At 37.8% G+C, this 13,640-nt stretch overlaps 1 protein-coding gene across 1 annotated transcript in view; it reads right to left on the bottom strand.

The window, feature by feature from the left end:
• CFAP54 (cilia and flagella associated protein 54) overlaps nt 1-13,640 on the bottom strand; it is a 150,650-nt gene that overhangs the window by 110,847 nt on the left and 26,163 nt on the right. Inside the window, exons 13-18 of the mRNA XM_058191243.1 lie at nt 11,920-12,005; nt 10,657-10,791; nt 8,142-8,286; nt 6,910-6,974; nt 5,223-5,351; nt 4,260-4,404 (exon numbers count right to left, since the gene is read on the bottom strand). Of these exons, the coding sequence (XP_058047226.1) occupies nt 4,260-4,404; nt 5,223-5,351; nt 6,910-6,974; nt 8,142-8,286; nt 10,657-10,791; nt 11,920-12,005 (705 nt within the window). The remainder of the gene's footprint in view (nt 1-4,259; nt 4,405-5,222; nt 5,352-6,909; nt 6,975-8,141; nt 8,287-10,656; nt 10,792-11,919; nt 12,006-13,640) is intronic.

The following is a 13,640-nucleotide window of genomic DNA, read 5'->3' as shown; positions in this document are numbered from 1 at the left end:
GCCCCCAAGGCCAGGGACAGTGAGAACGTCGCATCCCTCAATCCCTGGACACGGGAATCAGGCAGAGAACCATGGTAGTTGTGTGTTCTTTGTGTGCACAAACAGGTCGAGAATCAGGTGTCTAAACCTCTCCAACAGTTTGCGGAAGAGAGTTGGATGGAGACGCCACTATGACTAATCTATCTGAGTCCTGCTCAACCAATCCGCTTCGATGTTGGTTGATCCAGAGATGTTCTCTGCCCTGAGGGAGAGTGTCTCTCCACCCAGTCCAGCATCTTCTCTGTCTCATCCATGAGTGATTGGGACCAAGTGCCCCCTTCGTGGTTTACATGCATTTTCATTGCCACATTGCCTGTTAATATTAACACATGTTGGTCTGCGACAGTGGACTGGAAGTGGCGTAGGGCAAGGTGGACTGCTCACAGCTCCAACCAGTTGATATTGTTTTTTAGTTCCGCCGGAGGCCTTGGGTCACATGGGAGAGAAGATGGGCACCCCAGCTGAAGAGCTTTGCATCTGTTGTAATTGTGATGCGCTGGGGCTCCTGGAACATACATCCCTTCCTTATCGCCGAAGTCCACCAGCAGAAGGACCAATGGACTTTTGGTGGTAGCCGTACTCTGCCCTGGAGTTGCTGCAGCACTTTTTCTGGTAAGGGAGCAAGAACCACTGCAATAGCCGGATAGGTAGCTGTGCCCAGGGAACAATTGCAATACACGAGATCATTTCCTGAGTAACTGACACAGGAAGCTCAGAGGGACTGACCTGAGGGAAACGATCTGTGCCACAAGGGTTCTGATACTGAGTTGACAATCCTGAGACAGAAAAACTTGGCTGCTGACAGAGTCTATCACTACTCCCAGGTGAAGTATGCGAGTGGTGGGACTCAACTGGTTCTTCCACAGGTTTAGGGAAAAACCGTATTGCTGTAGGGTTCGGACAACAGTATTTAGGTCTACTGTGGCTTGTGTCTGGGAGGACAACTGAATTAGTATGTTGTCCAAGTAACATAGTACTCTGACAGGAACCTGTCTGAGAAATGCGGCCACCATCGCTAACAATTTTGTGAAGGTCGTGGGGGCCGATAGCAGGCCAAATGGCATGGACCAATATTGAAAATGCCAACTGGCATATGTGAATTGCAGGAACCTTTGATGAGATGGCTGAATTGGGACGTGAAGAGAGACCTTTTTGAGGTCAACCGAAGTCAACAAATCCCACTCTCTTATGCATCCCAAGATCAACCTGAGGAACTGCATTTTGAATTGGTGGTACACAATAAACTTGTTCAATTGCTTGAGAACCAAGATCCCCCTCAAGCCCCCAGAACTTTTTGGCACCAGGAAGAGAATGGAATAAAAACTGGTCTGCTGTTGTTCTATGGGTACCGGTTTGATGGCGCAGATTTCCAACAAATGTTGAATCTCTGCATCCATCAATCTTCTCTTCCCTAGATTTTGGGAAACTGGGCATTGAATAAAGTAGTTGGGAGAGCTGGACCGGAATTCCAAGGTGAAGCTGAACCTCACTGTTTGGAGGACCCAAGCATCAGTCATGGAAAATTCCCATTGATGTTGAAAATGATGGAGACGTCTGCCAATGGAGAAGGTGGCCTGGTAGTCACTTGCCTCGCCTGAAGGGCCTATTGCCCATTCCTCAAAACAGCCACTTGGCTGGAGGTTGGCATCTATCCTGATCCCAGAAGGTAGATCTATCAGAGGGCCAGTTGAACTCTTGGGAGTAGGACCAGTGAAAGTAGAACCCACTGGTCCATTCTCAGTCCGAAAGGGCTGCCTCTGAGAGTAAGGAGAATACCTATGATCTGCCCTCCTATAAGAGGAAGGCATCACTTTCTGCTTGTCCTTATTTTCCACTAGTATTTGGTCTAACACTTCTCTGAACAGATGTGACCCCTTATACGGAACCGAGCCAAGTCTTGATTTCATATCTGCTCCCCAATGGCGTAACCAGAGAAGGGGGCAGGAAGTGACTGCGGAGGCCAAGGCTCAAGAAGCAAATTGCAGCATCAAGAGATGCATATATTCGGTGGCTGCAACCAATTTATTAATGTTTTGGTGCAGCCTTATATCGTCCAGTGGTAACCTCTCTTTTAGTTGGCGAAGCCATATGCGGGAGGTGCAGTTGAAAAAGGAAGCCGATGTAGCGGCTCCAATGGCCCAGGCGGCCGCCTGGTGGGTCTTTCTGAAGGAAACCTCAGCTTTTCTATCCTCTGTCTTCAATCCTTCCACAGTATCATTGGGAAGAAAGGAGGAAGATGTTAAGTTTCCTACTGGCATGTCTACTGAAGGAAGCTGAATTAACTCCTCCAGATCTCGTGCTGTACAGTAGATCTTTCTGTCATGACTGCTAGGAGCAACCAGAGCACCCAGTTGGTTCCACTGTCATTGGATTACGTCAGTGAAGAGCTTGGGGCAAGGTATAATCTCCTGTTCAGTATAGGCACCATGAACAGATCGTCATGTGGATTTGGAGTACCCAAATATTGGTCCAAAAATGGACTAGCTAACCCCATGTTAGTCGTCACTTTGGCTTTATAAAGCAACGACTTGAAGATAGAAGGGTGGAAAAGGCCAGTAAAGGCCAGTCTATCGGGCATCATCCCTTCATCATCAGAGAACTCTGGGTCTCCTGGTCCCTCATCATGATCCTGGCAATTGAGTCATATGTGCTGGGATTTGGGCCTGCCAATTTGACGACATAGAGATTGTAGGCATGAGCGTAAAAGCTCTCTCAGCACACCATAGCTCAAGCAGGAAGAAAAATGGCACGAGATAATAAATCGACTCTCAAGGCGCCTCCGTGGGCTTGGCAGCTGATTAAATAGGCACAAAAGCCAAACTCTCTCTCCGTGAAGTATCACAGTTCCATCGGAGTTTGCTGCAGCAGACCAGGCACTGACTCTGGAGCCACCCTGTGGAGTAGGAGCTGTAATGTGGTGGCAATTGAGCCAGTGGACTGGGGAAAACAGCACACACACCGGTAGCAGAAGTGGGCAGGAAGCCAAAGCCCGCTGTCCGGAGATGTCCCAAAGGAACAAAACTCTGGACGCTGCCAAATGTTCCCTAAGGGCAGTGGTAGTTGGCCTGGAGCCCCAGGGACGACCAGCGCATCGCCAGCAGCGGAGGAGAAAGGAAGCAGCTGAAACTGTCTGTCAGAAGAAGAAAAAAACTCAGAGAAATCAACTCTTCAGCTCCTGTGTTGGAAAATCCAAGCTGGTAAAGTACTCTGTCTAAGTGCAAAAACAATGCTACACAAGTCTCTCTAGCTAGACTGAGTGAACAAACTGAGGCTTAGCCAAGCAGAGGAGGCATGGTCAAAAAAGAAAAAAATCTACACTCAGTCTCTGGCAAATAGACGAGGAATAACCCACGCTTGGAGAAAAGGCAATATAATTAATTTCAGACTTGTAAACTAGACAGCATACTAAAAAGCAGAGACATCATCCTGCCAACAAAAGTGCGTATAGTCAAGGTTATGGTTTTCGCAGTTGCAATGTATGGCTGTGAAAGTTGGACCATAAGAAAGGCTGAGCGCCAAAGAATTGAGGCCTTTGGACTATGATGCTGGAGAAGACTCCTGCAAGTCCCTTGGACTGCAAGGCGAACAAACAAGTCAGTCCTAGAGGAGATCAACCTGATTGCTCCTTAGAAGGTCAGATCCTGAAGATGAAACTGAAATACTTTGGCCACTTAATGAGAAGGAAGGACACTGGAGAAGAGCCTAATGCTGGGAAAGACTGAGGGTAAAAGAAGGGGACGACAGAGGTGGTAGTGATGAGGTGGCTGGATGGAATCACTGAAGCAGTAGGCGTGAGCTTAAATGGACTTCAGAGGATGGTAGAGGAAAGGAAGGCCTGGAGGAACATTATCCATGGGGTCGCAATGGGTCGGACATGACTTTGCAACTAACAACAACAAAACATTAAGCAACAGTGGGCACGTTTGCAAGTCTGTAATATGTGGCATAAGCAAAGCAAAAATTTACCTGGGTAGAAAAATATCATTTTTTACAACTTTATCCTGAAAATACATAAATATTACTCACTGAGATAGTACTATGATAAAAATAATCTGGATCCATAATAAATAGGTAATAAAGACATAATAAATAAATACTACACATTTTAAAAGTTATATTTTCATCTTTGTGAAACATAATAAAATTGGAATGGGTCCTCCAGTATCAAATGTAAAATATGAAATTACCAAAAAGTGTTTATATCACCTTATTTTACCTACCTTGAGTTGCATTAAGTAGTTTAACTGCTATTCGGTGCTGAGCCTGAATAAGTTCAACGTGTAGGTCCATAATAAAATTGTTTCCTATTGGTGATCTCTCATTATCAGAGGATAAAGTTTTATTCACAACCTGCTTTTCTGTAATCTGATTGAAAGAAAAATTGCCAATTCATCTTTATATAGTTTAGGAAGCATTTTTTTCAAAATGGCTATTCAGCTTTCTTTTGGAATATTTTATTAATTCTATTAAAACAATTAAAAATCAAGAGTAATAATTAGTATAACACAAATTACAAGTAAAGGTGACAAATCATAAAGGTTTTTTTGATGTGGGGGGGAACTCCCACAAAAGACAACAGAAAAAATCTTTTCTAACTCAGAAATAAGTTAGTCATCATAATTAAATACCCTATGTTTTTTTTTAATATACTGTTCCAAGAATAGAAGGGTTAGATTTAAAAAAAACCTGAGGTTTCAATTTCAGTTTTATTCTTAATTTTTGCAATAATGCTATGTGTTTCTTTTCAGTACTTCTTTTTTTAGTATGACCATGATTAACTATGTTTTAGATTGTTGTCTTGTTGAAATATCCAACTTGTTTTCAGCTTCTACACTGGCTAGGGGAAATTAGCTTGTAGGATATGTTGCTATTTAATTGAATCCATTGCTTATTCCATTTGCTGTAAATTTCCTATCCTATTGGCTACTTACTATACAATCCCAAAGCAAAAAGAGCTAACCATGTTTAATTAGTTTCTTCAAGTGCTTGCCCTTTTTCTCCAAATATAAATTTGTGTTTCATCAATTGATCATGGTTTTCTCGTGTTTACTTTCTGATAAGGTTAAGAAAAAAGTGTCCTTCTGCTATGCTGCCCAAAACTATAAGTAATCTGTGGACAATTACTCCAGAGATAGTTAAGTTTTTAGCTAATCTGCAGAGATCTGTTACTTTGAATAGCTTACCTTTTTACAATAATTATCAAGCACTGACGTTCCATCAGGTAAAACTGTTAGTACATGAGCTCGATTAATTGCTATAATTGCTCTGTCAATATACTCATAAGCCAAAAATAATTGTTCTTGGGGAGGTTGCTGAAATATATCCATACATTTGATTAATAAAGACAAAAGTGAGAGAAAGGCAATTAATTTTTGCTTCTAAGATTTTATTTTAAGGACTGAAGAGAAAACCAAGAGAAATAAAATGACATCTAGTTGTTAATTTTGGGAAATTGTGAAACTCTAAGTCTTAAGCAACAGAACAGCACCACTATATTAAATACACCTGAGTTGGTTAAAAATTACAGTGAAGCAGGGTTAACAACCTCAAGGTAAATCGATATGCTTAAAAGACTTAATGACATAATTTCTTTTGGGACAAGGACACATAACATTTTAAAAAGAGTGAGAGACAGAGTGGGGGTGTGAATGCATGGGGTCCTCCCCTAACCGGTCAGTGGCAGAGACCAGTTACAAAGGATGGCACATTGTAGGAATGAGGAGGTATAGAGTGTAAGGGCTCTGGATGGCCTTGAGAGCTATTATTTAAGTCCCCCCTGGAATTTCCCCCTCACACCTTGCATTGATAGATTGACATATGGGGATAGCTGGGTGAGGGGTAGGGCCACTAGCCAAGGAGGAGGGAGGTCAGGGGTAGGAGACAGGGGATCCTCTCAGGGCTTGAAATGGGATAACAAATTCAAGTGGTGACAGGCATGATGATACAGGAGCCAAAAGGCAGGCCTTTGGAAAAATGTTCCAGCCCTTTGAGCTCACATCCAAACCTGGGACAATGGACCTTTGAAGGCCTGATGAATGCCAGATTGATTAACAAAAAGGTTCCACCCTTTATTAGTGACCTCTCTGGAGAGAACAAGTTAGAGACCTGCCTGACACCAGACAATAGAGTTCCCCTCTCAAAAATATGTCTAGCCAAACTAAGTCTCTGGCCCCAGCTAAGATGTAAGGGAATGTAGATGCTCAATTATCACTGAATCATTTCACCCTGTTGAAACTGAGGAAGTGGATAGGGTCTTTGGAGTTGTCAGTGCAACTATCTGCTTATTAGATTCTTGTCCCTCCTAGCTGGTGAAAGCTTCTAAGATGGTGACATGCAGGTGGGTCTAAGTAATGATCAGTAGCGCAAGAGAGGGTGTACCTGGCACCATTTAAGATTGAACTAGATTGGCTCAAAACAAATAAAGGTTCTTTTGTTCTTGTTTAATAGAAGATAATTCAATTTAAATTTTAGCTGTTCCAAAAGCTATTCTTCTTAATAGCCATGGCACAGAATGAAAAGAATAAAATCTTCTCTCTTTCCCAGTCACTGAAATAGTGGGCTATTACTGATTCAGCATGTGAAATTCTTAAAGGAAAAATCAGTTGGTCTGGGAATTCCGCTCTATTTTGGATTTTACTTGAGTTAGAAAAAAAAGAGTGCAATTCTTTTCTTTGAAACTAACATTTCACATGCTGAATTCTTATTTTTGGACTAAAACACAGCAAGCCTTTCCAATATTTAGTTATCTTCTCTTTTTTGGAAATAAACTTTTTTAAACTACAGTTTTCACTTGGTACTGTATCAGTGTTTTTTCAAAATTATAAGTAATCTACAAATATTAATCTATGGTAGTTGTTAAGGGAAAAATACCTGTATTAATGAAGGAATATTACTGGTGTAGTATTCTGAAAACAGAGAATCATCTTCGGCTAAAACTGTAGGAAAAGAAAAAGTAAAACAAAGATTTTTAACTGTAAATGAAATGTAGGATATAATAGGCCTGTAGTCTCTCATAAAATACCTGCAACTAGCTCCCAGTTTGTAATTGAGTAACTCAGTAATTGAGATAGTAATAGCAAGTTTTATACCACTTCACAGTGCTTTAAAGCCCTCTCTAAGCGGTTTACAGAGTTGGCTTATTTCCCCCAACAACCTGGGTCCTCATTTTACCGAACTCGGAAGGATGGAAGACTGAGTCAACCTTGCGCCTGGTGAGATTTGAACTGCCAAATTACAGGCTGCCGGTAGTCAGCAGAAGTAGCCTGCAGTACTGCACTCTAACCACTGTGCCACCATAGAGATATTACATAGCCTAATGCCTACATATTTAAACTTTAAAATGTCTTTACTTTAGACAATTGCTTTGAAAGGAATCACTTCCCAGAAATTTTATTTCTGACAACCTTTGCCAGGTAGCACTTTCCGCTCCATCATACCAAGGGAAAGTGACCCAGCTGCTTCCATATCAGGCCTACAGGACATAAAGGGGAACAAATAATTTCCTTATCAGGTGGCTGGCAGTTGCCGTTAGAGGTGCAGCTGGATTGCAGAACATCTTGCGTGATTTGGGGAAAATAACGGCAGAAAAGGGAAGCAACAGACGTTTCTCATAAACCACAGTTTTCTCTGTGAACTTAGAAGGGGAGGCAGAGTCTGATGTGGAGAGTAATGTAATTGTATGTGGGAATGACTTTGGGAGAAAGGACAAGGTGATGCAGCTAAGGGAACAGTCAGACAAAAGGCAGCTGAGCCTGCAGCAGGAATGTGGGCAGGGCAAGGGGCTCAGAAGAAACCCTCTGTAGTTTCTTGGAAGTGGGGGGGAGAGCTACTTTCAGACATGCAAGATTCCATTAATGTACTTTTACGATAAAGTAGAATTAGCTCATCTAGTTATATTTTCTGTCTGGTCTACCACATAAGACTGATACAAACAGATTGCCAGGTATTATTATTAGCATACTGATGACATTTCATCCTATACTGGCAGATGGCATCTCCTAGCTTCTTCATATAGATGTTAAATAAAATAGAGTGAGTTTAATATTTTATAACACTACATAGTGTTATTATGTGTTGTCAACTAAACTGTAAAAACCATGTACCTGGTATGTCTTCAGATTTGAAGTCTGCAATATTTTCCATCACTGATGTTAGCCTTAATGATACTTCAGCTATTAATACAGGATTAGTGATTCCAAGATTTATGGTGTGAATTACTTCATTAATTACATAAAGAACGTGAAGCCACTAGGCAAACAAACAAAATTAAAGCCAAGATTGTTAAAAATTTCTTATAAAATGTACAAATATGAAATGCAGTTAGTCTTCACCTTACAACAATTCATTGAGTGACTATTCAAAATTATAAAGGAACTGAAAAAACTGACTTATGACCATTTTTCACACTTATAACTGTTGCAGCATCCTATAGTGTACCATGATCAAAATGTGGATGCTTGGCAGCTGGCATGTATTTATGGTGATTGCAATGTTCCAGGGTCATATGATCAACTCTTGTGACCTTCTGAAAGGTCACAATGGGGAAGCCAATTCACTTAATAATTGTGTAGCTAACTTAACTGCAGTGATTCACTTAACAATTGTGGCAAGAAAAGTCGTAAAACTCACTTAACTACTGTCTTGCTTAGCAATGGAGATTTTGTGGGCTCAGTGGTGGTCTTAACTCAAGAAATACTTGTATACAGACAAGAACAATGCATATACCAAGATAATTTCGCTTACTCATAGCTTTTGGCCAGGCAATCAGTACAATCAACATACCAGTTCCCACTTACCCAAGGAAACTTTTCAAATTTTCTAAAGCCAGGCAAAGGCTAGGACGCTTGCCCATCAAATTTCAGTTCACATATTCACTGCTTTCACAGCAACTATTTAATGAACCATCAAGAAATGGTATTTTAAGTGTCCATCATTACAATGCATGTTCTTTTTGATTAGTAAGAAGTAAACAATTATATAGTGATTCAAAATGGTCTCTCTGAATTTAGCTTTCATAGAATAATGTCAGCATCACTGGCCTAAACTCAGTTTGGTCACACTTGTGACATACTGGCCAAACCATGCCAAAACTGTCTATCATATCATTTACTAAGGAGTTCCAAATGTGATATGGTAATCTATTTTTTTCTTTTCCTTCCTAAAACTTATATGAAACCCTTGCTTGCCCATGATACGTGGAAGATTTTGAAGTATGAGAATGTGGCAAAAAATGTGAATCAATGAATGAAATGTAAAAAAAAATGCAAATATGTTATGTTTTTGATTAAAAAAGGAAAGGAAATGATGTAATAAATGTAAACCAAAGTATTCTGTTTTATGAAGTGGAACTGATAAATATATGAGAAGAACTGGAACTATATATTTAGTTATGAATGAAAAACCTAAAATGCATCTAAGAAACTATGAACCATTGTCATTTAGAGTGATGTGGCTATGTATAAAAATAGGAATTCATAGGTTGGTGTCATCTGCATACTATGCTCTAATGGATGATCAAAACATGAAAGAGTTTTAAAAAGAACTACATAACATTCTGAATTAATCAAACCAGATCAAAACTTTGTAAGATCACATAAATTGACAAGTGAAAACAAGGTAAGATAATTATTGGGCCCTTTGGAGAACCAAAAATGAGTAAACAGTGATAAGTACCAATTGGTTTGAATGCAGTTTGATTACATCATGCATTTGTAACTACTAATGGTAAAGGAATGAAATTTATACATTTCATTGATCTGATACAATCAAAAAGATCGAGGATCCCCTCAATTTTTTATTGCATAAGATCAATGAAACTCATAAATGAAGAAGAAAGTGAAGAATGAAAGCCTGATGAAAGATTCCATTTTTGGAATGTTTAGTGAATTGTTCAATATTGAACAAAACTGAATTGAAAAATAAGTCACCAGTATAAAAGAAACCTATTGAGATGGTCTGGTCATATGAATCAGGATTAAAATGTAAAAAGAAGCCTATAAAAGAAGAGTAAATGGGCTAAAAGAGGAAAAATGAGAAAGTTATGATTGGATGAAATTTGTAAGATCTTCATATGACAAGTTTAAAAAGAAAAAGGCAATGCATGAAGTGTTATATGGATCTGATGGAAGCAACAATTCTTTACCAAAATAGAAATACTGCATATGAAGACTATTCAGTGAATGGTGCTGATGTGAATTAGATTTACATTTCTTTTTTTCTTCTCTTACCCATTGCTTGCAATTTATCTTGTTTAAACTTAAAACATAAACATTTCCCAAATCTCCTTCTCAATTTCTTCTCTGCAATCTTTGTTATGTTACTTTCTTCTAGCTCTTCAAAGTATTATTTCCTAAAGAGCTTCTTCTTTAAATCAAGCTGAGCATTTCTATGTCTCTTGTATTCTAAATGCTCAGCTTTTAGCTGTTTACATATGGCCTCCTTGCCCTATATGGCATATCATAAGCAAATTGAACTTAATTTTCTTTACAGAAATTATCCTAGTTATACTAAGCAGAGTTTAACAAGCAAATACCCACTTCAAAATCAGTAAGTTAGCTGATTATATGTATGTAGGTTCATAATGATCTATAAGTTTATAAGTTTATGATAAAAGATTACCTTGGGTGTTTGGTATTTATGAATGAACTTTAAGAAGTTACTTCCACTCATCTGGATCTTTTGAATTCCTACTTTACACTTTTGCCACAAAAACATGGTTGCATCAATTATCATTTCTCTGGCCGGCTGGTGAACCTGAAAGATAAAATATTTTTCAAATGCTCTGTAACAAATAGTTGTCAACAAGCAATTATTGTCAAATACTTTTCTATTCGATAAGTTAATTTTCTCCAAATGTCTGTTCCTTGTTATTCCTTCAGTAATTGAAAGACCTGCATGTTTGCATCCCTCACAAAGTACATATTTAAAATGTGCAATTTTTAAAATGTGCAAAAACTTCAGAAATCAAAACTATACTTCAATAAAATGTTGATTCATATCATGATTTTGTAATATCTGTAAAACATATAGTGTTTTTCAATTTTAAAAAGAATTATTTTAGTTTCTAATTTTAGATGCATTTGACATATACTGCTATTTGAAGCTAATTAGATCATACAACTTATTCAGTGGTAAGTTCAGTGCATACTGAAAAAATATTGAAAAAAATCAGAACACTTTCAGGTATTCTTGTCTCCTGTCCACAGATTAACCAGTGCAATCATTAATACCTTCCAGTACCACTTGTCTCAATTTGTGCTAATTCAAATTGCACTTCATTTAGATTTTGCTTAGTGTAACCATTTTCATTTATAAATTATAGTTTGAAATTAACCACAGTTAAATAAACCACAGATTAGAAAAATGTCTTAGTCCAATCTTTTTAAACAAGGTCATCCAAAGAAGTTAAAATAGGAGAAATATTACTCATCTTGGACTATTTTATTTTGTATCAAGGAGGAATACAAATCCAATAGAAAAGAATAGATATAGCGCAAAGTGGAATTGCTGGGGTTTTGTTTTTTTTAATTAGGGGGTTGGTGTTCCTGGAACCTGGTTATTTTCTTCAGAGCTTTCACTACCAGATGAGGTAATATTATCATTGCAAAGGAGGTGGGAACATATCTAATATTCCTTCCTTCTCCTATCTTCCCCACAAGAAGATGCCTGTGAGGTGGATCAAAATCTTAATGTCACTGCACATGAAAAACTCAACCAAAGTTTCAACAAAGAAACTGTTAACATTATAGATCAAATCGAATACAAAAGTGCTAGGGGATAATGAAATCAGGCATCAACAGAAGCATAGAGATAAACCACATTTACACCCCATTAATTTAACACTTCCATTTCATATACTTTATACCAATGATTTTACTATACCTCTTCAGATTTACAGACAGAAGAATAAAGAGTCCTTGCCAGCCGAAAAAGATCATCAGTAATTTTTGGTGGTTGTACTGGTCCTTCTGGAGTTGCAATTTATGTTAAACAATAAATAAATAAATAAATAAATAAATATTATATTAAATTATTAGTTAAATTCAAATTCTCCATTAGCTTGAAAATTATGAAAATGAAGTATAGTTTCAATTTGATATATTACTTTTTGAATAAAACTAACAAAATGGGAATAAAATTATATCTAAGAAAATGCCAACTTAAATAAGAATTCATTTTTTGTTTAATAACAGCAAATATAAAGTATAACACATCATCAACAAAAATATTCTTCTTATACCAATCTTTTTTATTTCATCTTCTATGTGAAAGTATGAACCTGTGATTTGTTTTTTTTTAATAGAATGTAATATAATTTATTTTATTTATTTATTTATTTATTTATTTTGTCGAGTATGTATTAGATAATATATATAAGGATGAATTGAATACATAAAATGAATATAATTAAAGGGAACATTAGGTCAGGGATGGTAGGCACGCTGGTACTCTTATGCACATCCCTTACAGACCACTTAGGAATGGGGTGAGGACCCAAAGTGTTAGAAATGTAAGAGTAACTACGGAACATATTACCATCTTTAGTGGACATGCCCACTGGCAAAACAATTTTGGACTAAAATTAAAAAGTGGTTAGAAGAGATAATACAGAAATCAATAAAGGGAGAGCCAGAACAATTCTTATTAGGGATCGCAACAGAAAACCACACAAATCAATAAATACTACACATATTAACGGTGGCACGTATAGCACACGTGCAAAATTGGAAAAAAGAGAACCCACCAACAGAGGAAGATTTAATTAAGAAAATTCTAGAATGCGCTGAGATGGATAAACTCACAAAAGAAATCAAAGAAGATACAGAATATTATAAGGTCTGGTGTAGATGGTATGAATGGTTAGAAAATAGGAAAGATAAGAAAACTGAATAGGGTAGAACGTAGATGAAATAAAGGAAGATAGATCATAAAAGTAAAATAAGATAGGATTAAAATATGTATATATAGTAAGAAAGGACCGCTCTGAATAGCTGATAGGAAATAGTTATATATAAAAATGTCGTATGTTTGTCTTATGTTTTAATGTGTTCAAATAAAAAAAAATTAAAAAAAGGAATGGGGTGAGGACAACAGTAGCCAGTCTAAGGTTAAAATTTGGGGGGCGGGGGTTGGGATGAAACCACAGAGTCATGTAGTGCATTCCAGGCATTGACCACTCTGTTGCTGAAGTCATATTTTCTGCAAAAGAGTTTGGAGCAGTTTAAGTTTGTATCTATTGTGTGCTCGTGTATTGTTGTGATTGAAGCTGAAATAGTCATTGACAGGTAGGACATTGTAGCAGATAAGTTTATGAGCTATGCTTAAGTCAAACCGAAGGTGGCGTATTTCTAAATTTTCTAAGCCCAAAATTTCAAATCTGGTGCCATAAGGTATTTTGTTGCAAGCAGAGGAGTGGAGGACTCTTCTTGTGAAATATTTCTAGACACATTCAATTGTATTAATGTCTGATATGTAGTGCGGATTCCAGACACACAAGATGTATTCGAGAATTGGTATAGCAAATGTTTTGTATGCTCTGGTTAGCAGTGTAATATTACCGGAGAAGAAGCTATGCAAGATTAAGTTTACAACCCTTAATGCCT

Source organism: Ahaetulla prasina, chromosome 7 (assembly GCF_028640845.1).
Source record: "Ahaetulla prasina isolate Xishuangbanna chromosome 7, ASM2864084v1, whole genome shotgun sequence".
Lineage (NCBI taxonomy): Eukaryota > Metazoa > Chordata > Lepidosauria > Squamata > Colubridae > Ahaetulla > Ahaetulla prasina.
Note: the sequence above shows the minus strand (reverse complement) of the source record. Positions and strands in the feature narration are given on the sequence as shown.